The 27,479-nt window shown below is 39.5% G+C and overlaps 2 protein-coding genes across 4 annotated transcripts; both read left to right on the top strand.

The window, feature by feature from the left end:
• The first annotated feature begins 911 nt into the window (after positions 1-911).
• Positions 912-9,423, top strand: LOC127625005 (zinc finger protein 184-like). The gene is made up of 4 exons (XM_052100045.1): positions 912-1,152; positions 1,857-2,018; positions 2,143-2,620; positions 7,169-9,423. The coding sequence occupies exons 2-4, from the start codon at positions 1,857-1,859 to the stop codon at positions 7,924-7,926; spliced, it is 1,398 nt and encodes a 465-aa protein (XP_051956005.1). The 5' UTR covers positions 912-1,152; the 3' UTR covers positions 7,927-9,423.
• Positions 9,424-11,522: 2,099 nt separating this feature from the next.
• On the top strand, positions 11,523-26,691 carry LOC127625000 (zinc finger protein 391-like). Of its 3 annotated transcripts, none has more exons than XM_052100026.1 (3): positions 11,523-11,605; positions 12,618-13,290; positions 14,481-15,230. In XM_052100026.1, exons 1-3 carry the CDS (start codon positions 11,570-11,572, stop codon positions 15,221-15,223), a joined length of 1,452 nt encoding a protein of 483 aa, XP_051955986.1. In that variant the 5' UTR covers positions 11,523-11,569; the 3' UTR covers positions 15,224-15,230. The 3 variants fall into 3 exon arrangements, with proteins under 3 accessions (XP_051955986.1, XP_051955988.1, XP_051955987.1); XM_052100028.1 differs by lacking the exons at positions 12,618-13,290; positions 14,481-15,230 and adding exons at positions 19,240-19,822; positions 21,859-26,691 and having other exon boundaries at positions 11,569-11,605; XM_052100027.1 differs by lacking the exons at positions 11,523-11,605; positions 12,618-13,290; positions 14,481-15,230 and adding exons at positions 18,685-18,723; positions 19,240-19,822; positions 21,859-26,691.
• The last annotated feature ends 788 nt before the right edge of the window (positions 26,692-27,479 follow it).

The following is a 27,479-nucleotide window of genomic DNA, read 5'->3' as shown; positions in this document are numbered from 1 at the left end:
AATCTGCACTTATCAGGGTTACAAATGACTTACTCTTATCTGATCGTGGCTACATTTCTATTTAGTGCTTTTAGATCTTAGTGCTGCATTCGACACGATATATCACAACATTCTCTTGAATAGGCTGGAGAATTATGTTGCCATTATTGTACTTGCATTAGCATAGTTTAGGTCCTATTTATCAGACTGCTACCACTTTGTATGTGTAAAACATGGAATTGTCAAATCAAACTTAATGTAAGTATGGAGTGCCACAGGGATCAGTTTTAGGGCCTCTGCTTTTCTCCTTATACATGCTTCCCCTGGGAGATATTATCAGGAATCATGGAATAAGCTTCCACTGTTATGCTGATGATACCCAACTTAATAGTTCTTCGAAGCCCAATGAAATTTCATAATTCTTTATTATTTAATTGCCAAAAAAAAACCTTCATCAGCCAACTAACAAAGGACAATTGCATCTATGTGAACTTCAGTGGTTAATCCAGGATGGACTTCAAAGACATTAATCATTAATCTTACAGTTCATACAAAATCTTTGTTTAAACACTGACCCTTAAAACTTACTTAGTTTAATAATTGTAAACTATGACTTGCACTATACATAAGTAATATTTACATTATATTCATGAAGTTTCAGTTTTGGTTGAACAATACTTTTAAATGTGGTTTCTTAGATGCTGTTGTGCATGTGCTGCTAAACTGTGTAGCTTATAAAAGAGATTCTGTCACTTCATTTTCATGTGTAATGCTACAAAACAGTTTAAAGTATATAATATATTTTGAAGTTAGACAGCAGGATTGATTAATCAGATGTTGGTATTTTAAACACTCCAGTCCAGCAGGAGGCGGAAATGCGCCAGAATTTGTTTTGAAAACCGCCGAAAAACACAAGAAGAAGAAATAAGAGCTGTTGACAGTTTGAGCTCTGTTCGGTGCGTGTTTATATTTATTTAATGTTTATTTTTCTGTGTGTCGCAGGATAGGCAGTCCCCCAATGGTTTGTCTGCATATTGCTTCCACCTGACCCACTAGTAATTAGTCTGAACTAGTAGGTGATAAAACTCTTGAAATACACTTCTGTGCTCTTACCTGTTCTCTTTTTGGAGTCGTGCAGTCTGAGTCTTGTCTCATACATTGCAGTGCACAGAGGTATGTGGGTGTATATGAACTCTCCGGGACGTCCTATATGTGTCTGTTTGTAGTCTAGTTCACAGTAGTTTAATTCACTTCTTATTAACATTCTGATAAAAAGCACCTCTGGTGCTGTTGTAAATGCATATTATAAGTGAACCGAACTATTGAGCATCTACATCTGAGATGCTGTTCTTGAGTTTATGATGTGCACGGCTGTGAAGGCTAAATATAGCCCCGCGCGCACGTGTGTGTAAACCGGAGCATAACGCGCTGGCGCTGCACATACTATATATTTACTTATTAAACACACAGAGCCGATACTGATCCAGGTACTAATAACAGTAGAATAGAACAGGACATTGTTGTTCATAATGTTTATTATTTTTGGAAGTCTAGACATAAACCCTTTATTCTACTGGAGAAAAAAGTAGACAAATCTGTATCCTGTTTTATTTCTGATATATGAACTTGTCAAATCAATGGGCTGATTGTAAATTATTTTAATGAGGGCAATTATATGGAAAGAAAAATAAAGAAAAGCCTATAGGTTAATATCTGATAATATGCCTGCTGTCAAGTTAAGAAACCCAAACACAGAGCACACATCTTTATACCATCTCCGAAACATTTCAACAAATCTGTTCTTGTGTATAATTATAATAATGTTTTAGAGTTTGATGAATGTCAGTCCATTATAATGAGGATGTTTTTGTGTTCAGATGTTCATCATGAGAGAGCAGGTGGATGTGATCTGCTGTAAATCAGTAGGAACTGATCTGTCCATGCTGGATATTGATGATTTCATCACAGAAATCTCTCAGCTGAAGAACGAGGTGACGTCACTGAACGCAAAGCTGAAGGAGAGAGATGACAGGTTACAGGTTAAACATTAATTTCATTCTGCACCTGTTTTAAGTTTGTTAAAATTGAGGTTGTAAGTGATGTGATATGACTGTGACTCTGTGATGATGAACGGTACAGATGTGATTGTGTTGTGTTTGTCAGGAGCTGGAAAAGGTTTCCTGTCAATCTTCAGTGTGTGTGACTGATGGGACCTCCACAGAATGTCAGGATTCAGTGTGGAGTGGCAGAGATCAGTCCACACCACAGCAGCTGCTGGACAAACTCTCTGAACAGAGATCCAGAGACACACAGGACTCACAGCTCACTTTACTCTGTTCTACTGATGCTCAGGAGAGTGTGTGTGACAGTAATCAGGGTGATCAAACCTCCACAGAGTTTCTGACTTCTGTCTGTAACGCTGGAGAACAGCAGATGCTGCAGACTCCAGTGAAGATTGAAGTGAAGCAGAAGAAGATAAAAGAAGAGGAACACAGTGATGAAGATGATGATGAACAGCAGATGCTGCAGAAACCAGTGAAGATTGAAGTGAAACTGCTGGACTGCAGGAACTTTATGAAGATGGCAGGAGAAACCACAACAGAGGAACAACAAAGATATGAAGATGATTTTATTCCTTCTGGTATGTTTCTTCCTTTTTAAGGTTGTTTTACATTTTGAAGACAATCAACTTTCATGTCAGCATAAAAATTCAAATTGTTTTTGTTGTTTTAGAAGTGCTCAGTTGTCTTTTAAAGGGGTACTTTAGTTCACCAAAAAATGAAAATGTGTGTGACTTTATTTCTTGTGCGGAACACAAAGATTTTTAGAAGAATATCTCAGCTCTGTAGGTCCATACAATATAAGTGAATGGTGGCCAGAACGTCGATGCTCCAAAAATAAAATTAAGGTAGCATAACCGTAATCCATAAGACTCCAGTAGTTGAATCAATGTCTTCAGGAGCAATATGATGGGTATGGATGAGAAACAGAGCAATATTTAAATCCTTTTTACTTTAAAAGTACACTTACTTATACACTCCTATGCCCGTTCACAAGAGGTTTTTAGTTTTTTGCCAATACTCATTCTTGGTGCATATTGCCGCCTCCTGGGCTGTTTTATATTCTTTTCCTTTTCTTTCTAGTCCGTACCCAGTAGGTGGATCGCCAATCACAGATTTAAGACAAAGATTGGTCTATTTAGATGAGCAGCCGATCGATCTGTGCATCCATAATCTTTTTATTTACATCTTTCCAAAGATATAATAGTTCTGCCGTTTTACAGGGTTGCAATATTTGAGGCAAAAAAAATGATCATCTCCCTGAAATTGTTTTTAATTAATTTTAAACTAGTAAGGTTTTGCTTAATATGCTAATTAGATTAGATGGAGGAAGACACACTTCACAGGTTTGTATGACAGGGTTTTTTGTTTTTTTTGTAATAAGGAATTTGTGTGTGTTCTCGATCAGCCACAACATTAAAACAACCTGCCTTATATTGTGTTGGCCTCCCTCGTGTAGCCAAACAGCGCCAACCCGCATCTCAGAATAGCATTCTGAGATGATATTCTGCAACACTCCCACCAACAGGCCCTGCTTGAGCTTTGACTGGACTCGCCTGATCGCCATATCCACGAGATCTTCAGAGCTCAAGCTAAGGACCGGCAGACGATTCAGAGCTTCCACAGCCAGGAGAAAGCCCCGGCTGCGACCCTGGGCAACAGCAGCCCTCTGCCCACGCTCATGAAGATGGGGTCGGAAGATAAGCCAGAAGCCTTCCTCAACCTCTTTGAGCAAACCGCTGAGATCTGGGCGTGTGCTCAATGGCTCATTCCTTTGTTGTCCAGGGAAGCCCAACTTGCAGCTCAACAACTGCTGGTGGCTAGTTTCCACCAACAGTTGTGGAAACTAGGATCAATGCCCTGTGATGGAGCTGGGAACTGTGGTCCGGATCCCCGACACTCCACGGGCTGCCCCGATCGGGCCTGAGTGTACAGAATACTGGAAAGTGTCAAGGGGAGTACTCATCAAGCCTTTGTGGACACGAGTTCCAACCAGACAACTATCCACAAATGCTTGGTTCAACACGAGACTTTGGGCACAACCAAGAGTGTGAGGGTTAAGTGTTTGTGTATGGGGATATTCACAACTACCCAGGGAAACAAAGCATAGATTGGAGGCAGCGGTTAGATCCCGCTTCACCCATCTAATTCTGGAAACTAATTGACCATAGTTTGAAAATGTGTGGATGGGTTGTGCAAAAAAGCAGCCAGATGTGAAATATGCGATGCTTTGGCAGGGGAGGCAGAGCTGGGCCATCTTCGTCAGCTCTCCGGCAGAATGATGTGAGGGTGGTGGTGTTGGGCCCTCCCACCATTCTGGGGTTTCCCAAAAGGGATTTCCCTCTGGAGCAGTCGAGAGACGAGACACTTAGTGTCTTCCAGGCGGCTCTCTGTAATCCGATGGCGGGTCACTTAAGGGAGAGGAAAACACTGGTCTGACTAAAGGCCTGTTTTTATTGGCCGGGCATTTGCGGGGATGTCCACAGGTGGTGTGCGACTTGCCGTGAATGTCAGCTGGTGAATCTACTGGCCACCCCAAGAGTGCCTTTGCACCACCCTCCCGCTAATTAAGGTGCCCTTTGAAAGAAATGGCATGGACCTTGTCAGGCCATTAGAGTGGTCAGCATGCGGCGTGCTCAATTTCATACGGGAAGTTTGGGAGGAGGGTCCTTCAAACAGTAAGAATGAAATTCAATACATTCCTGATCTTGGGGCAACTAACACAGGAAAATTTGCAACAAGCTCAGGAACGTCAAAGCCGACTGCTACAGGAATTTGTACAGGGAGACAAAGTGCGGCTGTGTCTCAGTTGGTGGAGTGGGTCGGCTGCCAATCGCAGGGTTGGCGGTTTGATTCCCGGCCCACATAACTCTGCATGCCAAAGTGTCCTTGGGCAAGACACTGAACCCAAAGTTGCTCCCAATGGCAGGCTAGCGCCTTGCATGGCAGCTCTGCCGCCATTGGTGTATGAGTGTGAATGTGAATGGGTGATTGGGACACAGTGTGAAGCGCTTTGGTAACCTCTAAGGTTAAAAAAAGTGCTATATAAGTGCAGACCATATTTCTTCCCACATCGAGCTCCAAATTACTCGCTAAGTGGCAAGGGCCCTTTGAGTTCACACGACGAGTGTCAGATCTCGATTATGATGTCAAAAGAAACGATAGAGGGTGCACACATCAAATATATAACATCAACCTCCTGAATTTATGGAGGGTGGTGGTCCCTGTTACAGTAGTTCTGGAAAGGACAGAGCTCGGACCGGAGGTGATGGCAAAACCCAATCATATCGCCCCGTTCATTTGCGGTGATCACCTCTCACCATATCAAGTCACAGAGGTAGCCAATTTGAAAGGAAGAATTTGCGGAAGTGTTTTCTCCTCTGCCGGGTCATACAAATCTCATACAGCACCACATCGAGTCAGAGCTGGGGGTAGTGGTACGTAGCCATCCCTACCGACTTACTGAGCACAAGGAAAAAGTGGTCCGGGAGGAATTAGAGGCAATGCTCGAAATGGAGGTAATAAAGGAATCCTACAGCAATCAGTCCATCCCAGTTGTTCTGGTTCCTAATAGTGACGAATCGGTCTGGATCTGTGTGGATTATAAAAAAAGTAAACTCGTTGTCTAAATTTGACGTGTATCCGTGTATATGAGTTGATCGATCGGTTGAGCACCACTCGATTTTACTCAACACTGGATTTGACAGAGTTATTGGCAGATCCCCTTGACACCAGTATCCTGTGAAAAAAAGGCCTTATATACACTGTTTGGGTTAAACCAATTTGTGATGCTTCCGTTTGGTTTGTTTGGAACCCCGGCTACATTTCAGCGCCTCATGGACCGAATCCTCAGGTGGAGGGGGAGGAAGCTCTTGTTGAGGTAGACGAAGTACAGCACCATTGAAAAGGTCACTCACTCTCCGGTACTACATGTTGTGGCTGGCCTTCACACTCTGCTCAGCTCACACCCCACTCCAATGGCTCCACCACATCACGCACGGATCACCTGTTGGTATCTGGCGCTTCAGGCATTTAAGTTCAAGGTGGTCCACAGACTGGGAGCGCAGATGGCTGTTGCCAACATCCTTACCAGAAATTTGGGGGCGAGTGGTAGGCAGGCCGGATGTAGCCCTGGCCTGAGTCGGGCGGTGGAGATATGTGGTGGCGTGGTCGAGCATTCGTCTGGAGAGAAAGCGATAAGTGTGCATACACTTGAGCCTGATAATGACTAACACCTGTTCCCAATTGCAGTAAGCTTGGGGAGAGCGCTATAAAAGGAACCACGCCAGCGGCATGTCTGCTACACGTCTGAAAAGACTGTATTGTGCTAGTGTGTGTGTGTGTGTGTGTGTGTGAAGCTGTAAAGCGCTTAGTTTATTAATTAAAAGCCTTACCTTTGAGTGGAAGAAACCAGTTCCCTGTGTCCTCCTTCCCCCCTCCCTGCATGAAGTTTGTTACAACCAGCAGTTACAGAAATACTCAAACCAACCAGTCTGGCCTGAACTATCATTCCACGGTCCAAATCACTAAGATCAAATTTGTTCCCCATCCTGATGGGAACATTAACTGAAGCTGCTGACCCGCATCGGCATGATTCTATGCACTGCATAGCTGCTGGATGATTGTTGGTGCATGACGGACTGGTTTGAATATTTCTGTAACTGCTGATCTCCTGGGATTTGATTTGTGCAAAAAACATCCGGTGAGCGGCAGTTCTGTGTACGGAAATGCCTTGTTTATGAGGGAGGTCAACAGAGAATGGCCAGACTGGTTACGGTAACTCAGATAACTGCTCTGTATAATTGTGGTGAGAAGAATATAATCTAAGAATGCTATTCTGAGATGCAGGTTGGCGCTGTTTTGGCGGCACGAGTGGGACCTACACAATATTAGGCAGGTGGTTATAATGTTGTGGCTGATCATTATATATATCAATTCACAATAATTTTAAAAAAATCATAAGTATTGAATCGACATTTCAATATCTTGAGCGACTCAACAGGCAATTCATACCCCTAATAAATACTGGATGTTTGTTGTGTTCTCCATTAAATTGGGGTTTAATTTGATTTCTATTTTCATATGTCCCTCCCAAATTGAGGTTTGTCTATTTACTGTGGTCATTCTAGAGCTGATGGAAATGAAAGAGGAACATCTGAATGAAGAGGAGGAGAAACTTAAGTTTCAGAAACATCATGGTTTCACAACTGGAGAAAAATCTTTGAGTGGTTCAAAGGCTAAAAAGAATTTCTCATCAAAAAAGCCTCGAAGAGCAGCTAAAAATACATTCACCTGCTCTCAATGTGGAAAGAGTTTCAGATATAAAAGTGATCTTATTAAACACATGAGAGTTCACACAGGAGAGAGACCTTACACGTGCCATGAGTGTGGGAAAAGATTCACTGTTAAAGCACACCTTAATAGACACATCAGAGTTCACACTGAAGATAAGCCTTACACGTGCCATCAATGTGGAAATAGTTTTAAATATAAAGACTCTCTTAATGTGCACATGAGAGTTCACACAGGAGAGAGGCCATACAAGTGCCATCAGTGTGAGAAATGTTTTGCATATGCACACCATCTCAAGTATCACCTCCGCTGTCACTCTGGAGAAAGACCATTTAAATGTGATCAGTGCGGTAAAACATTTGTTTTGAATTCAGTCCTAAAAGAACATCTGAAAACTCACACTAATGAGAAGCCTTACAAGTGTTCTTCTTGTGGAAATAATTTTGCATGCCTGTTCTATTTTAAAGAGCATCAGAAAATACATACCGGTGTTGGGGCTCATATGTGCTTTGAATGTGAGAAGACCTTTACTACAGCTGGCAACTTGAAAAAGCACCAAAGAATTCATACTGGAGAAAAACCTTTGAAGTGCTAACAATGTGAAAAGACTTTTCACGTTGTTATAAAACCTGAAAATACTCGAGAGAATTCATACAGGAGAAAAACCATACCATTGGATCTTCTTGTGGGAAGAGTTTCAAACAATCAGATAATCTACATAGACATGTAAAAAAGTATTGCCCAAGGATTTACAGTGAGCAAAAATCTGATTTGGAAAATCTTGCTGTAATATGCCGATCAATCACTGCCATAGAGACTAAGTTCTCTGAGGTGGTTACGAGTGGGGGATGTTGAGAAACAGATAGATTATCTGGAGTCATCGGAGAGGGAAGTGGCAGCTAATCCGTAGTGACCAAGGTGGATTTGGAGCATGTCTGGGAGAAATTGGAGGACATGGAGAACCGTAGCTAATGTCCGAATCGTCAGAATTTCTGAAGCCAAAGAGGGTCAGGTTATGGTGAAATTCCTGGATGGGCTCTTTCTGTATCTGCTAGACATAACAGACCATGAGCTGGAAATCGAGCAAGCTCACAGGGTTCCGGCTCCGGAGATCATTTGAGAACATTTTTTGTTATGCGAGGAGTATAGGAAGGCTTTTCTGGAAGAACCACAGCATTTTCTTGTTCCCAGACTTTGCGAATTCGACGAGAGAAATGTGATTGATTCAAGGAATATAACAAACTCTAACATAAACGGAAGTTCGCATTTGCACTGATGTTCCCGGCCAAATTGAGAATAGATGCTATGGATGGCCGTAAAATATTCACATGTCCCCAGCAAGCGATTTCCTTCAAAAGGTCAATAGAGTGAGTTATTTTGTGGTACTCTCGTTGTAGCCGAATGGACTGACTCGCTGAACATTCACTTGACTCTTTGAGGAAACTGAGTGCCTTTTTTGTTTATTTTTGTGCTGTTCCGCCTAGAGGCTGGAGTTTGTTTTGTGGATATACACTCCTTAAGGACAGTTTTGTATATTAATCTGCAAGTTCTTTGTGCTTATGCCTCCTATTGGCTGGAGTTTGTTTTGTGGAGTATTTCTTGCAAGACATTGGAGTGATTAGGTCATTTGTTGCACTCATGTAGCAGCCGAATGGGCTGGCTCATTGAACATTTGTGTGTCCGAGGAAACTGGGCACTTTTTTTTTTTTAGTGCTGGTTCTAGCGGAAATATTTTTGTGTAATAACACACCTTAGGGACATTTCTGTAATAACACACCTTGGAGACATTTATGGGGAGGAATCTACACATTCTTTGTGTTTATTCCACCTAAGATATATCCACCTCCTCGCGATGTCTCCATCTTCTTATTGACACCACCCATGTTTTTGTTGGTGTGTTAAGATCCAAGAATTTTGGTTGAAGGTTCAGAGTTTTATGTGTGACATATTGGGCACTCAAATTTCATTTTGCCCCAGACTCTGTATCTTAGGCGATGGGGCAGTCATCAATATAGGGAATAAACACATAAAATGTTGGGTCCTAACCAGTGTTAGCTTTGCTTTGTTTACTGTATGAATCAATAAAAAAATGTTAATCACAAAAAATACATTAAATGTATTTAATTGATATATTAATTTATTAATAAATGTTATTGGTTAAACTTTTGTAATTTGTATTAGTGGTTTGATGGTAGCATTGGAAAAAAATATTGCCTCATTAAGTAGCTTCAATGTAGCTAGCTTCTTTTTGATAGTAACTTGTAGTGTAGCAAACTAGTTTTTCAAAAGTGTAGCTTGACTGTAGCTTAACTATTTTAAATTATGAGTAGCTTGTAGTTTGTCAAACGTTTCAAAGTAGCTTCCTCAACACTGACAATTACTTGAATGTGAATTATTATTAGTCAAAATTGCATTACAGATGTCTCAAATAGTTTTGCAGAGGCAAAATTTTATTAAAACGATTAACTCGTTTTTTAGGCTAAATCAGTTTGTGATTCACTCCAGTCCTGTAGGTGGCTGAAGAACACCGAGTAGTGTGAATGGGGCATTGAAAACCATTTATTCTACAATGATAAGAGCAATACTACACTATGGAGGTATGGCTCATGGATCAGCATCTAAATCACAATTAGGAGAATTAGTTATGGAGCTCATCCTTCTTCTCCAGTACTAGTATTACAGGTGGAGATTGGACAGATGCCAATCCACCTAAGAAGGAAGCAACTGATATTGGCATACTGGGCAAACTTAAAAGGTCAGAAGGATAATCACCCTGCAAAAAAGGTACTTGAGGCATGTTGGAAACACGGGAAAGGGAAAATTAATAGTTTTGGCTGGATTATTAAGGATTAAGTGCAGGATATGAAATTAAATTAGTACACTGTTACCCCAGTGGTAATATTACCATCAATACCTCTATGGATCTTACCCAGGGGAGGAGCCAGGAGTTTTCCAAAGGGGTGACCAGGCAGGTGACTAAAAAAAACTAAATTGTGCCAAGAAATGACCAAATAAATGACTAAAACAGCAATTGCAAATGGGGTGGCCAGGCTTCGGTCCATGGTGGCCACACCCTAGCTACGCCACTGATCTTACCACAGCCAAGCGTTGATTTATTCCTATTGGAAGCAAGATAAGTGTCAAAATGCATTAGAGGCAGAATTAACAATGGACTATATATGGACTAAGTATGAAAGTTATATAAAGGTTTTTACAGATGCATCAAAAGATCCAGGGAACGGTCAAGTGGGGATAGTGAGCATACATCAGCTGATTGAAATAGGCAGAAGAAAAAAGGAAATCAGATAAAGTTTTGGTGTTTACAGGAAAATTAATAGTATTTTACTAGCAATTAACAAAATAAAAGATATGGGATTAAACAAAACTCTCATATGTTCAGATTCCAGCTCTGCCCTGTTAAGTCTTGAAGCTCAACAGAATGAAACTAGACAAGATACATTGATGGAGATTCTTCAGATATTATATATAATGTAGCAGAGAAATAAGACCCCATTTGTATGGGTTCCTGCACAAATTGGAGTATCAGGGAACGAGGAAGCAGGTAAATTATCAAAACAAGTTATGGGAAAGGAAAACATGCATATAATGAATAGTAAATCAGAACTCAGAACAATAATAAAAGAGTTAAATAAAAAATGGCAATTTTATTGGGTAGACATCTACATTTAATACAACCATTAGTAGGAAGAGGAAGAAATTCATGTATTTTATCTAGACTCAGACTGGGACATACAGGTCTTAACTCAACACTGTATATAATAGGAAAACATCTTACAGGATTGTGTGATTGGTGTGGAGTTAGAGAAACAGTAGAACATGTATTAATACAGTGTATCAGATATACAGAGGAAAGAAATAAACTAACAGATGAATTACAGAAGAAACGAGAACAACAATTAATCTTAAAGAAGCTTTTAAATCCAGTAAGAGGGGATAATACAATTTCTGAATAGAACTCGGTTAATTGAAATAATATAGCTAGGACATAAAAGTGTTTTTTCCCCTCCTCTCTCTGGGCAGTGAGGGACTTGGGGCTGCAAATGGAGGAGCTGCAATCGCGCCATCGGAAGTGAGTCCTGAAGGTCTGTGGAAAGAATGGAAAGAGTGTCTGATCCGTTGCCCACAGTAGATGGCGGTAATGTTCTATTTTAGAATGCGAGCCGCCAATAAAAGAAGAAGAACACCGAGATTTGTTTTTCTAACCGGCATAAAACAAGATGAAAGAAGAGCTGATAATCCGAGAGCCCAGTTCGGTACGAGTTTAATGTCTTTTACATCATTTTGTGTTTTTACATGTGCATCAATATCTATGTTTATGTTGATAGATATTTTTCTGTGCATGTATTTTTTTACTCTCTATTTGTTTCCTTTCAGCATTTTATTTAACAGCTGTTTACATGACATAAACTGGCCTTTCACATTCAGTATGAGCTGTGCCCAAAACATGGAACATCCACAAGATTAAATAAATGCTTCTATATTTTAAAGAGTATCTCAGTTTTTTCTGTTTCTTTCTTTAGAACCTTGTAAAAAACTTAATAGCACAAAAAAAACTATTGCTTCTCCATCAAAACACACAATGCTATTACATAAACTGATTTTTCTTTTTCTTCAAGCATTGTAAATAATTTAATTATTATTTAAAATTAATCTATGCCATCCTATTAATTTCCATTTTTAAGCACAAATAGAGCGATATATCTACTTCCTCACCTGCACAGGTGATAGTAAAGCGGTTTAAATATCGCAGTTGTTGCTTCAGAAATATATCAAGCATCCCGTATGGACTGATCCATCTGTTTGCTCTGCGAGTAGAAGAAAAAAATTATTCAATGAAAAAAATCACCATCTCCTGAACCGCTGCCTTGTCATTATTTTCTTCTGTGTTTACCCCCGTTGTGTGCAATTCAGTGCAATTATGGGTGCAAGCTCGTCTTTCATGTTGTTTGTTGGCTTTTTATCACAAATAAACTCTCCCGTTGCTATTTGCATAGGTTTGTGAAAGAATTTCGGGATCATAGTTTCATTCGGGCACAAATGGTCATGTGTTTGATACAGCTGGTCCGCAAACTGTCGGGTTTGTGCACTTGACTTTAGTGTATGCACTTAACTCACGTCTTTGTTTCTACGTCTGTCTTTGGCACGCACCATGGCTCTGCCGTGATTTAAACTGAACTGAGTATCAATTCTGATTCTTTTGAGTGTGATTTGTGATGCATCACTGAAAATCAACATCTCTAGATGTGATTGTGTTGTGTTTGTCAGGAGCTGGAAAAGGTTTCCTGTCAATCTTCAGTGTGTGTGACTGATGGGACCTCCACAGAATGTCAGGATTCAGTGTGGCGCGGCAGAGATCAGTCCACAACACAGCAGCTGCTGGACAAACTCTCTGAACAGAGATCCAGAGACACACAGGACTCACAGCTCACTTTACTCTGTTCTACTGATGCTCAGGAGAGTGTGTGTGACAGTAATCAGGGTGATCAAACCTCCACAGAGTCTCTGACTTCTGTCTGTAATGCTGGAGAACAGCAGATGCTGCAGACACCAGTGAAGATTGAAGTGAAGCAGGAGGAGATAAAAGAAGAAATCACAGCAGAGGAAGAACAAAGAGATGAAGATGTTGATGAACAGCAGATGCTGCAGACACCAGTGAAGATTGAAGTGAAGCAGGAGGAGATAAAAGAAGAAAACACAACAGAGGAACAACAGAGAGATGATGATGAACAGCAGATGCTGCAGATACCAGTGAAGATTGAAGTGAAGCAGGAGATTAAAGAAGAAAACACAACAGAGGAAGAACAAAGAGATGAAGATGTTGATGAACAGCAGATGCTGCAGACATCAGTGAAGATTGAAGTGAAGCAAGAAGAGATAAAAGAAGAAAACACAACAGAGGAACAACAGAGTGACGAAGATGATGATTTTATTCCATCAGGTATGTTTCTTTGTTTTGAAAAACCAGTCCATCTGGTACCAACAATCATGCAATGGTCTAAATCACTGAGATCACATTTTTCCCCCATTCTGATGGTTGATGTGAACATTAACTGAAGCTCCTGACCCGTATCTGCATGAATTTATGCACTGCACAGCTGCCACATGATTGGCTGATTAGATAATCACATGTAATTGTTGGTGCATGACAGGCTGGTTTGAGTTTTTCTGTAACCACTGATCTCCTGAGATTTTCACTTACAACAGTCTCTAGAATTTACTCCAAATGGTGCCAAAAACTAAAAACATCCAGTGAGCGGCAGTTCTGTGGATGGAAATGTCTTGTTGATGAGAGAGGTCAACAGAGAATGGCCAGACTGGTTTGAGCTGACAGAAAGTCTACGGTAACTCAGATAACCGCTCTGTACAATTTTGTTGAGAAGAATATCATCCCAGAATGCTATTCTGAGATGTGGTTTAGTGGTGTTTTGGCGGCACGAAGGGTACCTATACAATATTAGCCAGGTGTTGTTTTACCCCATTTCTCCCCAATTTGGAATGCCCAATTCCCACTAATTAGTTGGTCATCGTGGTGGCGCGGTTACTCGCCTTCATCTGAATGACGGGGGACAAGTCTCAGTTGCCTCCGCTTCTGAGATCGTCAATCCGCACATCTTATCACGTGGCTTGTTGTGCATGACACCCTGGAGACTCACAGCATGTGGAGATTCATGCTACTCTCTGTGATCAATGCACAACTTGCCACACGCCTCATTAAGGGTGAGAACCACTAATCGCGATCAAGAGGAGGTTACCCAATGTGACTCTACCCTCCCTAACAACCGGGCCAGTTTGGTTGCTTAGGAGACTTGGCTGGAGTCACTCAGCACACCCTGGATTCAAACTCACGACTCCAGGGATGGTAGTCAGCGTCAATACTCGCTGAGCTAACCAGGCCCCATGCAGGTGGTTTAATGTTGTGGCTGATCATTATATATCAATTCACAATAATTAAAAAACATAATACATATTGAATTGACATATATCTCTAGAGTGACTCGAAAGGCAATTCCTACCCATAATAAATACTGTGTGTTTGCTCTGCTCTCCATTAAATTGGGGTTTAAATGGATTTCTTTTTACATTTGTCCCTCCCAAATTGAGTTTTGTCTATTTACTGTGTTCTTGTAGATCTGATGGAAGTGAAAAAGGAACATCAAGCACTGAATGAACGGGATGGAGAAACTTCAGTATCAGAAACATCTTTGAGTGGCTCAAAGACTAAAAATAATTTCTCTCCAGAAGACGCTCAGAGAAGAGCAGCCAAAAATACTTTAGCCTGCTCTCAGTGTGAAAATAGTTTCAGATATAAAAGCCATCTTATTAAACACATGAGAGTTCACAAAGGAGAGAGACCTTACACATGTCATGATTGTGGGAAAAGTTTCACTATCAAAGGACACCTTAATAGACACATCAGAGTTCACACTGAAGATAAACCTTACACGTGCCATCAATGTGGAAAGAGTTTTAAATATAAAGACTCTCTTAATGTGCACATGAGAATTCACACTGGAGAGAGGCCATATACGTGCCATCAGTGTGAGAAAAGTTTTGCATATGCCCACCATCTCAAGTATCACCTCCGCTGTCACTCTGGAGAAAGGTCCTTTAAATGTGACAAGTGTGATAAATCATTTGTTTTGAATTCAGTCCTAAAAGAACATCTGAAAACTCACACAAATGAGAATCCTTACAAGTGTTCTTCTTGTGGAAATAATTTTGCATGCCTGTTCTATTTTAAAGAGCATCAGAAAATACATACCGGTGTTGGGGCTCATATGTGCGTTGAATGTGAGAAGACATTTAGTACAGCCGGCAACTTGAAAAAGCACCAAAGAATTAATACTGGAGAAAAACCTTTGAAGTGCTAACACTGAAAAAGAGTTTCCCTTTGTTATAAAATCAGAAAATAAAATCAGAAAAACCATACCATTGATCTTCATGTGGGAGGAGTTTCAAACAATCAGATAATCTACATAGACATGTAAAACAAAAGTATTGCCCAAGGATTCACAGTGAGCAAAATCATCTTTAGGTTCAACGACATCATATATATAGTTGGAAGTTCAGATAAACCCAAAGACTTCCCTGAAAAGAGTAGAATCATCTAAGATCATAACAAAGGACATTTGAAAAGGTGTTTGTATTATTAAAGAATTTTTGTAGCAATGCTTTTCTGTTATGTCTGGGCTAAAAAAAAATGTTTTATGGAAACCAGGGATGCTCCGATCAGTCCGGCCACTGATCACAATTGGCCTGTTATCACTTTCTGTGATTCGATTGTAATTTGTCAGATCACAAATGACAAACAGCTCCTTCAATGCCTTGTTTATAGGGTGCAACGAGGCTAAAGGCACCCCTCAATGAAATTGTGCTTTTTTTCCTGGTCACAAAATGTGTCAAGATTCAATTCCGATTCATTGGGGCTTATTTGAAGTATATGTAAACTCAGAGTAGCCAGAGAAAGACTGAAATTGGGAATCTCAACCCATGAATTCAGCAGTTAGATTTACTACTTTGTTTTAGTGCTTTTCCAATATGCAGTGCTATGAAAAAGTATTTACCCCATCCTGATTATATCTCATGCTAAATTGTTTAAAAAATTCAAACAAAATCTAACATAAAACAATGGCAATCTGAGTAAACACAAAATACAGTTTTTAAATTATGTTATTTATTGAAGCAAAAATGTTATCCAATACCAACTGGGCCTGTGAGAAAATGTATTCGCTTCCTTGGTTACTAAATCCCTGAATCTATGAAACAGCATTTATAATGGGGTTCAGGTGGTCTAGACACACCCAGGCCTGAGTATTGCCAGCCCTGTTCAATCAAATCAACAGCTAAATAGAAATTTTTCAGCAGCATGAAGTTAGCTAAAAGAAATTCCAGAAATGATTAGGAAAAAAGGTGATTGATATACATATATATTCCATATATATATATATATATATATATGGAAGGATTACAAAGCTATCTGAAATGCTCTGGGACTTTAAAGAACCAAAATGAGAGCCATTATCTCCAAATGGAGAAAATGTGGCACAGTAGTGAACCTTTCCAGAAGTGGCCAACCTTCCAAATTCCTCACAGCCAGCACAGCGACAACTCATCCAGGAAGTCACAAAAAAGCCAAGGACAACATTCAAGGAACTACAGGCTACTCTTGCATCAATAAAGGTCACTGTTCAAGACTTAACATACAGTGCATCCGGAAAGTATTCACAGCGCATCACTTTTTCCACATTTTGTTATGTTACAGCCTTATTCCAATATTGTTCAAATTCACTATTTTCCTCAAAATTCTACAAACAATACCCCATAATGACAACGTGAAAGAAGTTTGTTTGAAATCTTTGTAAAAATTTCTACAAATAAAAACAATCACATGTACAGAAGTATCCTCAGCCTTTGCTCAATACTTTGTTGAAGCACCTTTGGCACCAATTACAGCCTAGAGTCTTTTGGAGTATGACGCTACAAGCTTGGAACAACTATTTTTGGGCAGTATCTCCCATTCTTCTTTGCAGGACCTCTTATGCTCCATCAGGTTGGATATGGATCGTCGGTTCACAGCCATTTTCAGATCTCTCCAGAGATGTTCAATTGGGTTCAAGTCTGGGCTTTGGCTGGGCCACTCAAGGACATTCCCAGAGTTGTCCTGTAGCCACTCCTTTGTTATCTTGGCTGTATGTTTAGGGTCATTGTCCTGTTGGAAGATGAACCTTCGCCCCAGTCTGAGGTCCAGAGCGCTCTAGAGCAGGTCTTCATCAAGGATGTCTCTGTACATTGCTGCATTCATCTTTCCCTCGATCCTGACTAGTCTCCCAGTTCCTGCCGCTGAAAATATCCCCACAGCATGATGCTTCCACCACCATGCTTCACTGAAGGGATGGTATTGGCCAGGTTTCCTCCAGATATGATGCTTTCCATTCAGGCCAAAGAGTTCAATCTTTGTTTCATCAGACCAGATAATTTTGTTTCTCATGGTCTGAGAGTCCTTCAGGTGTCTTTTGGCAAACACCAGGTGGGCTGTCATGTGCCTTTTACTGAGGAGTGGCTTCCATCTGGCCACTCTACCATATAGGCCTGATTGGTGGAGTGCTGCAGAGATGGTTGTTCTTCTGGAAGGTTCTCCTCTCTCCACAGAGAAACGCTGGAGCTCTGTCAGAGTTCTTGGTCATCTCCCTGACTAAGGCCCTGTCCCCTGATCGCTCAGTTTGGCAGCTCTAGCAAGAGTCCTGGTGGTTCCAAACTTCTTCCTTTTACAGATGATGGAGGCCACTGTGCTCATTGGGAACTTCAATGCTGCAGAAATCTTTCTGTACCCTTCCCCAGATCTGTGCCTTGATACAATCCTGTCTCGGAGGTCTACAGACAATTCCTTGGACTTCAAGGCTTGGTTTGTGCTCTGACATGCACCTTTAACTGTGGGACCTTATATAGACAGGTGTGTGCCTTTCCAAAGCATGTCCAATCAACTGAATTTACCACAGGTGGACTCCAATCAAGTTGTAGAAACATCTCAAGGATTATCAGTGGAAACAGGAAGCACCTGAGATAAATTTTGAGTGTAATGGCAAAGGCTGTGAATGCTTATGTACAAGTGATTATTTTCGTTTTTTATTTTTAGTAAATTTGCAAAGATTTCAAACAAACTTCTTTCACATTGTCATTATGGTGTATTTTTTTGTAGAATTTTGAGGAAAATAATTAATTTAATCCATTTTGTAATAAGGCTGTAACATAACAAAATGTGGCAAAAGTGAAGCACTGTGAATACTTTCCGGATGCTCTGTATTATACAGGAATGTTTGTTGAGGGTCAGGGTGGGATTGGGAGGGGTTATACTGGGAGTTTAATGTTGATTCTGTGTATATTTGTTTTTCTTTTCTTTGTTTACCATATGAATCAATAAAAAAATTTAATCACTAAAATTACATTAAATATATTTAATTAAATACATGAAATGTATTTAATTGATATATTCATTCATTAAATATTGCCTCATTAAGTAGCTTCAATGTAACTAGCTTCTTTTTTATAGTAACTTGTAGTGTAGCAAACTACTTTTTCAAAAGTGTAACTTGACTGTAGCTTATAAATAGCTTTTCAAACGTTTCAAAGTAGCTTCCTCAATACTGACAATTCCTCGAATGTGAATTATTACTTATCAAAATTGCATTACATGTATCTCAAATAGTTTTGAAGGGGAAAAATTTAATTAAAACGATTAACTGCGAGTTTTTCAGGCTAGCTCAGTTTGTGATTCACTCCAGTCCAGTAGATGGCGGAAGAACACCGAGAGTTGTTTTTCTAACCGCCATCAAACAAGATGAAAGAAGAGCTGATAATCCGAGAGCCCAGTTCGGTACGAGTTTAATGTATTTTACATCATTTTATGTATTTATATGTACATCAATATCTATGCTTATGTTGATCGATAATTTTCTGTGCATGTTAATTTTCTCATTTTGGCGTTTTAATGACCATAAACAAAGCTTATTATCTCCCAATGTAGCATTGTTCTCTGACGGACCCTTTCAAAGTTTCAGTGAAAACAAGCAAAAATCTGAGAATATCATGTTTAAGTTCTGATATATGAGCTCTTTAAATACAGCGTCTGATTGTAAATTAGTTCAATGTAGGTAATATGTTATTATACAATATAGCCTTTAGTTATAATCGGCTTTTTATAAACATTTATATTTATACCATCAGAAACAGATTTTTATTAAAAGATCTGTTCTTGTGTGTAATTATAATAATCTTTGATAAATGTCAGTCCATTATAACGAGGATGTTTTTGTGTTCAGAGAGAAGGTGGATGTGATCTGTCCATGCTGGATATTTATAATTTCAGATGTGATTGTGTTGTGTTTGTCAGGAGCTGGAAAAGGTTTCCTGTCAATCTTCAGTGTGTGTGACTGATGGGACCTCCACAGAATGTCAGGATTCAGTGTGGAGCGGCAGAGATCAGTCCACACCACAGCAGCTGCTGGACAAACTCTCTGAACAGAGATCCAGAGACACACAGGACTCACAGCTCACTTTACTCTGTTCTACTGATGCTCAGGAGAGTATGTGTGACAGTAATCAGGGTGATCAAACCTCCACAGAGTCTCTGACTTCTGTCTGTAACGCTGGAGAACAGCAGATGTTGCAGACACCAGTGAAGATTGAAGTGAAGCAGGAGATAAAAGAAGAAAACACAGCAGAGGAAGAACTGAGTGATGAAGATGATGATGATGATGAACAGCAGATGCTGCAGACTCCAGTGAAGATTGAAGTGATGGAAGTGGAAATAAAAGAAGAATACACAGCAGAGGAAGAACAGAGTGATGAAGATTATGATGAACAGCAGATGCTGCAGACACCAATGAAGATTGAAGTGATACAAGTGGAGATAAAAGAAGAAAATACTACAGAGGAAGAACAGAGTGGCGAAGATGATGATTTTATTCCGTCAGGTATGTTTCTTTGTTTTAAAAAACCAGTCCATCTGGCACCAACAATCATGCAATGGTCTAAATCACTGTGATCAAATTTTTTCCCCATTCTGATGGTTGTTGTGAACATTAACTGAAGATCCTGACCCGTGTCTGCAGGATGTTATGCACTGCACAGCTGCCACATGATTGGATGATTATTGGTGCATGACGGGCTGGTTTGTGTATTTCTGTAACTGCTGATCTCCTGGGATTTTCATGCACAACAGTCTCTAGAATTTACTCAGAATGGTGCCAAAAACAAAAACATCCAGTGAGCGGCAGTTCTGTGGACGTAAACACCTTGTTGATGAGAGAGGTCAACAGAGAATGGCCAGACTGGTTTGAACTGACAAAGTCTACGGTAACTCAGATAACCTCTCTGTACAATTATGTTGAGAAGAATATCATCCCAGAATGCTATTCTGTGATGCGGGTGGCGCAGTTTTAGCGGCAATAGGGGGACCTAGTTTTTTTTATCCCCTTTTCTCCCAATTTGGAATGCTCAATTCCCACTACTTCCTCGTGGTGGCGTGATTACTAGGGCTGGGTATCGGGTTCGACACATTTTAGGCACCGACTGAATTGCCTCTAAACAATCGAGTATCAAAAAAATGTCTGTCGTTCGTACCAAATTTTGATACCTAAGGGGTTAATATCTTCAACGTCAGTGATAAGCAAGCTAGATGAGCCCAAATCTAAAAGTGGCAGTGATTGGCTATGTTTAGGCATCAAGGAAAAACACTAGTTTACGCCGGTTATGCCAAGAGACGTGGTTCACACGTGAGGCTGTAGTGTGTATGCATCTCAAACCCCATACATGTGAAAGATGTGGAAAAGATAAAAAATGTGGCTATATTTCACCAGGCTCGATGCCAACCACACGCAATGCAATATTTATGGCAAGATAATTGCTGCCAAGACCAGCAACACAACAAATCTGATGAAGCACTTGACAGTGCACGGAATAAACTTAAGAGCAGAAAGTTGCTCTGTCTTCGACGGCAAAAAAACCGAGCCGGTGCAGTCATCCTCTCAGCATCCTCCTGTCACAGAGCTTCCTTCAACATGCCCTCCATGAGTCCAAAACTACTGATGAATGCAGTGGCGCTATGATTGGGACTCCGACAGGTAAGGTTAACATTTAGTAAACAAACCAACAAACAAAATTGGCAAACTTGCAGTGGTACATGCTTGTATACTGGTTAAATTAACGTTTCTGTGTTCGGTGACATAGTCCTATAAACTGGGATCAACTTTAGATATTGTTTGAATGTATGGCTATAGATAGCTAGCTAAATCAATGCTAAAAATGCTTTAAGGTTGATAGTAACTGAACCAAAGTTTTTTTGAGGTAATGTTTGTAATCTTGTTAAAACGGATTTCATAAAATTGGTATCGGAAAAAGTATAGTTTAGGAACCTGTATCGATATCTAGAAAAATGTAACAATACCCAGCTCTAGCGGTTACTCACCTTAATCCGGTTGGCAGAGGACAAGCCTCAGTTGCCTCCACCTCTGAGACCGTCAATCCACGCATCTTAACACGTGGCTCGCTGTGCATGGCACCGTGGAGACTCGCAGCATGTGGAGGCTCATACTACTCTCTGCGTTCCATGCACAACTTACCACATGCCCCATAGAGAGCGAGAACCACTAATCACCACCACGAGGTTACCCAATGTGACTCTACCCTCCCTAGCAACTGGACCAGCTTGGTTGCTTAGGAGACTTGGCTGGAGTCACTCAGCACACCCTGGATTCAAACCCATGACTCCAGGAATGGTAGTCAGCGTCAATACTCGTTGAGCTAACCAGGCCCCATGCAGGTCTTTTAATGTTGTGGCTGATCATTATACATCAATTCACAATAATTAAAAAATCATAATAAATATTCAATTGGCATTTGAATATCTTTTAGATTAAATCAACAGGCAATTCAGTGTTTAATTTGAAAAATTATTTTTACATTTGTCCCTCCCAAATTCACTTTTGTCTATTTACTGTGTTCATTGTAGATCTGATGGAGGTGAAAAAGGAACATCAAGCACTGAATGAACGGGATGGAGAAACTTCAGTATCAGAAACATCTATGAGTGGCTCAAAGATTAAAAATAATTTCTCTCCAGAAGACGCTCAGAGAAGAGCAGCCAAAAATACTTTCACCTGCTCTCAGTGTGAAAATAGTTTCAGATATAAAAGTGATCTTATTAAACACATGAGAGTTCATAAAGGAGAGAGACCTTACACATGTCATGATTGTGGGAAAGGTTTCACTGTCAAAGGACACCTTAATAGACACATCAGAGTTCACACTGAAGATAAACCTTACACGTGCCATCAATGTGGAAAGAGTTTTAAATATAAAGAATATCTTAATGTGCACATGAGAGTTCACACAAGAGAAAGGCCATACACGTGCCAACAGTGTGGGAAAAGTTTTGCATATGCCCACCATCTCAAGGATCATCTCCGATTGCACTCTGGAGAAAGGTCCTTTAAATGTGATCAGTGTGATAAAACATTTGTTTTGGCACAGTACCTAAAAGAACATCTGAAAACTCACACAAATGAGAAGCCTTTCAAGTGTTCTTCTTGTGGAAAGAGTTTTGCATGCCTGTTCTATTTTAAAGAGCACCAGAAAATACATACCGGTGTTGGGGCTCATATGTGCGTTGAATGTGAGAAGACCTTTAGTACAGCCGGCAACTTGAAAAAGCACCAAAGAATTCATACTGGAGAGAAACCTTACAAGTGCTAACACTGTTAAAAGTGTTTCACTTTGTTGCAAAACCTGAAAATACTCGAGAGAATTCATATTGGAGAGAACCATACCATTGACCTTCATTTGGGAGGAGTTTCAAAAAATCAGATAATCTACATAGACATGTAAAACAAAAGTATTGCCCAAGGATTCACAGTGAGCAAAAATCATCTTCAGGTTCAACGACATCAATTAAATAGTTGGAAGTTCAGATAAACCCAAAGACTTCCCTGAAAAGAGCAGAAACATAAGCTAATATTGAAGGACATTTGAAAATGTGTGTATTAATAAACAATTTTATAGAAATGCTTTTCTGTTATGTCTGGGCTAAAAACTAAGTTAAGGGAAACTAGGGATGCTCCGATTTGTCCGACCACTGATCGCTATTGGCCTGTTATCACTTTCTATGATTCGATTGCTGGTCTCATAATTTGTCTGATCACAAAAGACACACAGCTTCTTTAATGTCTTGTTTATAGGGTACAACGAGGCTAAAGGGACGCCTTAAGGAAATCTTGCTTTTTTCTGCTCTCAAAATGTGTCAAGGTCAAAAAAATGGATGCGTTTATATTGATTATCATTTGTGTGAAAAAAGGTGGTGAGGGTTTAAAATAATATCATATAGATACCTGATAAATAGGTATAGGGCAAAAAGGGGGCTTTTTACCCCAAATACTGTCCTTTCACTTATTGGACAGTTATTGATAAATGTTTGATTGAATTACCTTAAACAAAACTGAAAATGATAAATAAGTATTTTGTCTTAAAAGAACCATGTTACTTTAAGGGATGTTCATTAGCTACTAAATTTGCAACATTTAAAAAATTAATACAAATGAGAAAATGGCCTCAAAATCAACTTTTAGACACCACATGCAAAGATCTCTTGGATCAGTAAAAGTTTTCCAGTCTGTTGTGACAAACAGGTGTTTAGGAATGTACTGTGGCAGTTTCTGTTGCTTATTAATGTTTTGGGAGAAAATAAAAACCAATGGAGCCTTTAGCCCCGTTGTAACCTACTTTTGCCTGACACCACAACGTGATGCTCCGTAGACTGCACTCGTACCTCCCCAAATTCTAGTGCCGTTTATTCTTGATGTGCTCACTGTTGTGCTTTTCTGTGATTAACATGTGGCGGTCGAGATACATTTTATTCTAAATCAACAGGAAGAGCAGTGACAAATAGTTTGCCAGAAAAAGAACAACACTGGCGTCCCATGTGCATTTGCTTGATTTGGATCATTATTTTTATTGATCTCTCAGTAACTTTTGGTGCTTTTAAGCGTTAAGTATTTACAGTTGAAGTCAGAAGTTGACATACACCTTAGCCAAATACATTTAAAATCAGTTTTTCACAATTCCTGACATTTAATCATAGAAAACATTCCCTATCTTAGATCAGTTAGGATCACTGCTTTATTTTAAGAATGTGAAATGTCAGAATGATAGTAGAGAGAATTATTTCTTTATTTCATCACATTCCCAGTGGGTCAGAAGTTTACATACACTTTGTTAGTATTTGGTAGCATTGCCTTAAAATTGTTTAACTTGGGTCAAAGGTTTGGGTAGCCTTCCACAAGCTTCTCACATTAAGTTGCTGGAATTTTGTCCCATTCCTCCAGACAGGACTGGTGTAACTGTCAGGTTTGTAGACCTCTTTGCTCACACACACTTTTTCAGTTCTGCCCACAAATTTTCTATTGGATTGAGGTCAGAACTTTGTGATGCCACTCCAATACCTTGACTTTGTTGTCCTTAAGCCCTTGACACAAATTTGGAGGTATGCTTGGGGTCATTGTCCATTTGGAAGACCCATTTGTGACCGAGCTTAAACTTTCTAGATGATTTTTTACTTCAAGATATCTACATAATTTTCCTTCCTCATGATGACATCTATTTTGTGAAGTGTACCAGTCCCTCTTGCAGCAAAGCACCCCAACAACATGATACTGCCACCCCCACGCTTCACGGTTTGGATGGTGTTCGGCTTGCAAACCTCACCCTTTTTAATCCAAATATAACGATGGTCATTATGGCCAAACAGTTCAATTTTTGTTTCATCAGACCAGTAAGTAAAAAGTCAGATCTTTGTACCTATGTGCACTTGCAAACTGTTTTCTGGCTTTTTTATGGCGGTTTTGGAGCAGCGGCTTCTTCCTTGCTGAGCATCCTTTCAGGTGATGTCGATATAGGACTCGTTTTGCTGTGGATCTAGATACTTGTCTACCTGTTTCTTCCAGCATCTTCACAAGGTCCTTTGCTGTTGTTCTGGGATTGATTTGCACTTTTTGCACCAAACTACATACTAGGAGACCCAATGCATCTCCTTCCTGAGCGGTATGATGGCTGTGTGGACCCATGGTGGTTATACTTGCGTACTATTGTATGTACAGATGAACGTGGCAACTTCAGGCATTTGGAAATTGCTCCCAAGGATGAACCAGACTTGTAGAGGTCCACAATTGTTTTTTTTCTGAGGTCTTTGATAATTTCTTTTGATTTTCCCATGATGTCAAGCAAAGAGGCACTGAGTTTGAAGGTAGGCCTTAAAATACATCCACAGGGACACCTTCACTTTACTCCAATTAGACTGCTAATTGCCTAAAGGCTTTTCATCATTTTCTGGAATTTTCCAAGCCGCTTAAAGGCACAGTTAACTTAGTATATGTAAACTTCTGACCTACTGGAATTGTGATAGTCAATTAAAAGTGAAACAATCTGTTTGTAAACAATTTTTGGGAAAAATTATTAATTCAATTATTTGACAAAACTATAGTTTGCTAATATGGAGTTTGTGGAGTGTTTAAAAAATGTGTTTAAATGACTTCAACCTAAGCGTATGTAAACTTCTGTCTTCAACTGTATTGCGACTACACAAATACACAATATTCTTTTAGAAGAATATTTCAGCTCTGCAGGTCCATACAATCGTTTTTTGTTTTTTTTCAACTCTCACTAGCCACTCTCCAGACATGTAGTGCGGTTCTTAATGACCATTTTATTGCTTCCTTGGTCCCCTCTACATGCTGCTTTCATTCCCTCTCTGCAAGAACACATGATAATTTTGATCAGAACAAAAATCAACAGAATATTGGCAATTGCACCAAAATGCTCAAGATGTGTTTTGAACCTCCTCCTACTTATGCATGTTTTTCCTCCCAAACGGTATGGGATGGAATTAGTCTTAAAATGATTAACAAATGTGTGCATGCTTAACCATCAATTTGATAAATGTTGCAAATGTATCTTACAATCCACAAACAAATACCTTTCAACTTGTGCCTGTGAAATTCATAATTAAATCAGTGTGCAGTGATGTGCACAAATAGACATATTTGTGAACACTAATATTCCCTTGTGTATGCAAACAAAGAGAGATGTTCTAAATCAAACAAAATGGTCTTGTGAAGCATTGAATGTGCGTTTGTGTATCAAGTTTTTAGGCTTTTTTCACAGTTGTTACCATGGCAGACCAATGCACAAACAACTACCGATGAATATGTCCTAAATGTATAAAAAAAATTAGTGCATATCTACCATCAGTTTGAAAAACTTCACAAATGTATATTACAACCCTTAAACAAATGCATTTCAACTTTTGACTGTGAAATGTATCATTAAATGAATGTGCTGTGATTTGTACAAATAGAGATGTACACTATTTGCAGATACAAATGTTCTCTTTTTTACAAATATGTGACAATTTGTGTCTGTACCCAAAGGGAGATGTTTCAAATCAAACACAAAATGGTCTTGTGTAGCATTGAAAATGCATTTGTGGATTAAGTGAAAACATTTTTGTATCTATTCTATTTGATTCATTTGAATTGAGACTTAATTTCCATTGGTTTTGCTTTGCATGTTCCACACACCAATTTCTAAGGCTCCACATGTAACTGTGTAAGCAAAGCAGATACCACTAGCAGTGTCATTTCACAAATAACCATCAGGCAGGGTGTGGTTCACAAGGTCAGTATGCATGAGCTGTATAAATGCTCCACTTCAAAGAAACAATGGCTAAAAAACAGCAGAACGAATCAAAGGTTTGTCTCAATTTCTCTTGTGTACAGTGCCTATAAACATATTCACCCCCTTGGATGTTTTTATTAAAAAAATTGTTTTAAATATAAAATCATAGTGAACTTCTTTTGGCTTTTTTGACTGATCAACAGAAAAAGACTTCCATATCAAAGTCAAAACACATTTATACCAATTAGTCTAAATTTATTACAAATATTAAACACAAAATAATTGGTGGAGTAAGCAATGACTGAATTTAAATTGTTGGGTGAACTAACCCTTTAAGCACACAAGGATAATTCTGGAGAAAAGCCTTTCACATTTCATCCCTGTAATGAGAAACAGGTTGGCATGATTTCCAACAGCTCCCAACCGGCATGGTTGGCATGATTTCTAACAGTTGTTTCTCATTACAGTGATGGCAGAGAGCGCCCTTAAAAGCAGCCAAGCATGCCCGAGAAGACAGAACTAGTGTGCAGCATATGTTTATATTTAGTATTTTGACAAAGTTTATTTTTATTTTGATAATATAGCAGTTCTGCCACAGAGCGATGATATCTTCATTACCTCATCTCTTGTATGCTGCATTTAGCAAAGGTCACTCAATCTAAGCTGCATTATCGATTTGTTAGAACTAGTCTTTTGACCACTAAAGATAGCTTAACTAATAATCTTCCAGATTTGTCTCAAAAACTTAAGAACTTGATGTAGTCACAAAAAAGATTAATATGGTCTTCTCTAGCACTCTTGATAATGTTGCCGCCCCCTTCAGTTAAAGAAAACTAAAGAGAAAAGCCTCACACAATATTCACACTCGTGTTCTCAAGAGAGCAGCTTGGAAAATGGAGCGCAAGT

Source organism: Xyrauchen texanus, chromosome 31 (assembly GCF_025860055.1).
Source record: "Xyrauchen texanus isolate HMW12.3.18 chromosome 31, RBS_HiC_50CHRs, whole genome shotgun sequence".
Taxonomy (NCBI): domain Eukaryota; kingdom Metazoa; phylum Chordata; class Actinopteri; order Cypriniformes; family Catostomidae; genus Xyrauchen; species Xyrauchen texanus.
This window is presented reverse-complemented; position numbering and strand designations above follow the sequence as displayed.

Bases quoted from the DNA above. Each gene is read 5' to 3' on its own strand.
- LOC127625005 (XM_052100045.1), top strand. From the start codon at position 1,857: ATGTTCATCATGAGAGAGCAGGTGGATGTGATCTGCTGTAAATCAGTA. The intron at 2,019-2,142 runs GTTAAACATTAA...TGTGTTTGTCAG, and splicing joins AGAGAGATGACAGGTTACAG to GAGCTGGAAAAGGTTTCCTG. The intron at 2,621-7,168 runs GTATGTTTCTTC...TGGTCATTCTAG, and splicing joins AGATGATTTTATTCCTTCTG to AGCTGATGGAAATGAAAGAG.
- LOC127625000 (XM_052100026.1), top strand. From the start codon at position 11,570: ATGAAAGAAGAGCTGATAATCCGAGAGCCCAGTTCG. The intron at 11,606-12,617 runs GTACGAGTTTAA...TGTGTTTGTCAG, and splicing joins TAATCCGAGAGCCCAGTTCG to GAGCTGGAAAAGGTTTCCTG. The intron at 13,291-14,480 runs GTATGTTTCTTT...GTGTTCTTGTAG, and splicing joins TGATGATTTTATTCCATCAG to ATCTGATGGAAGTGAAAAAG.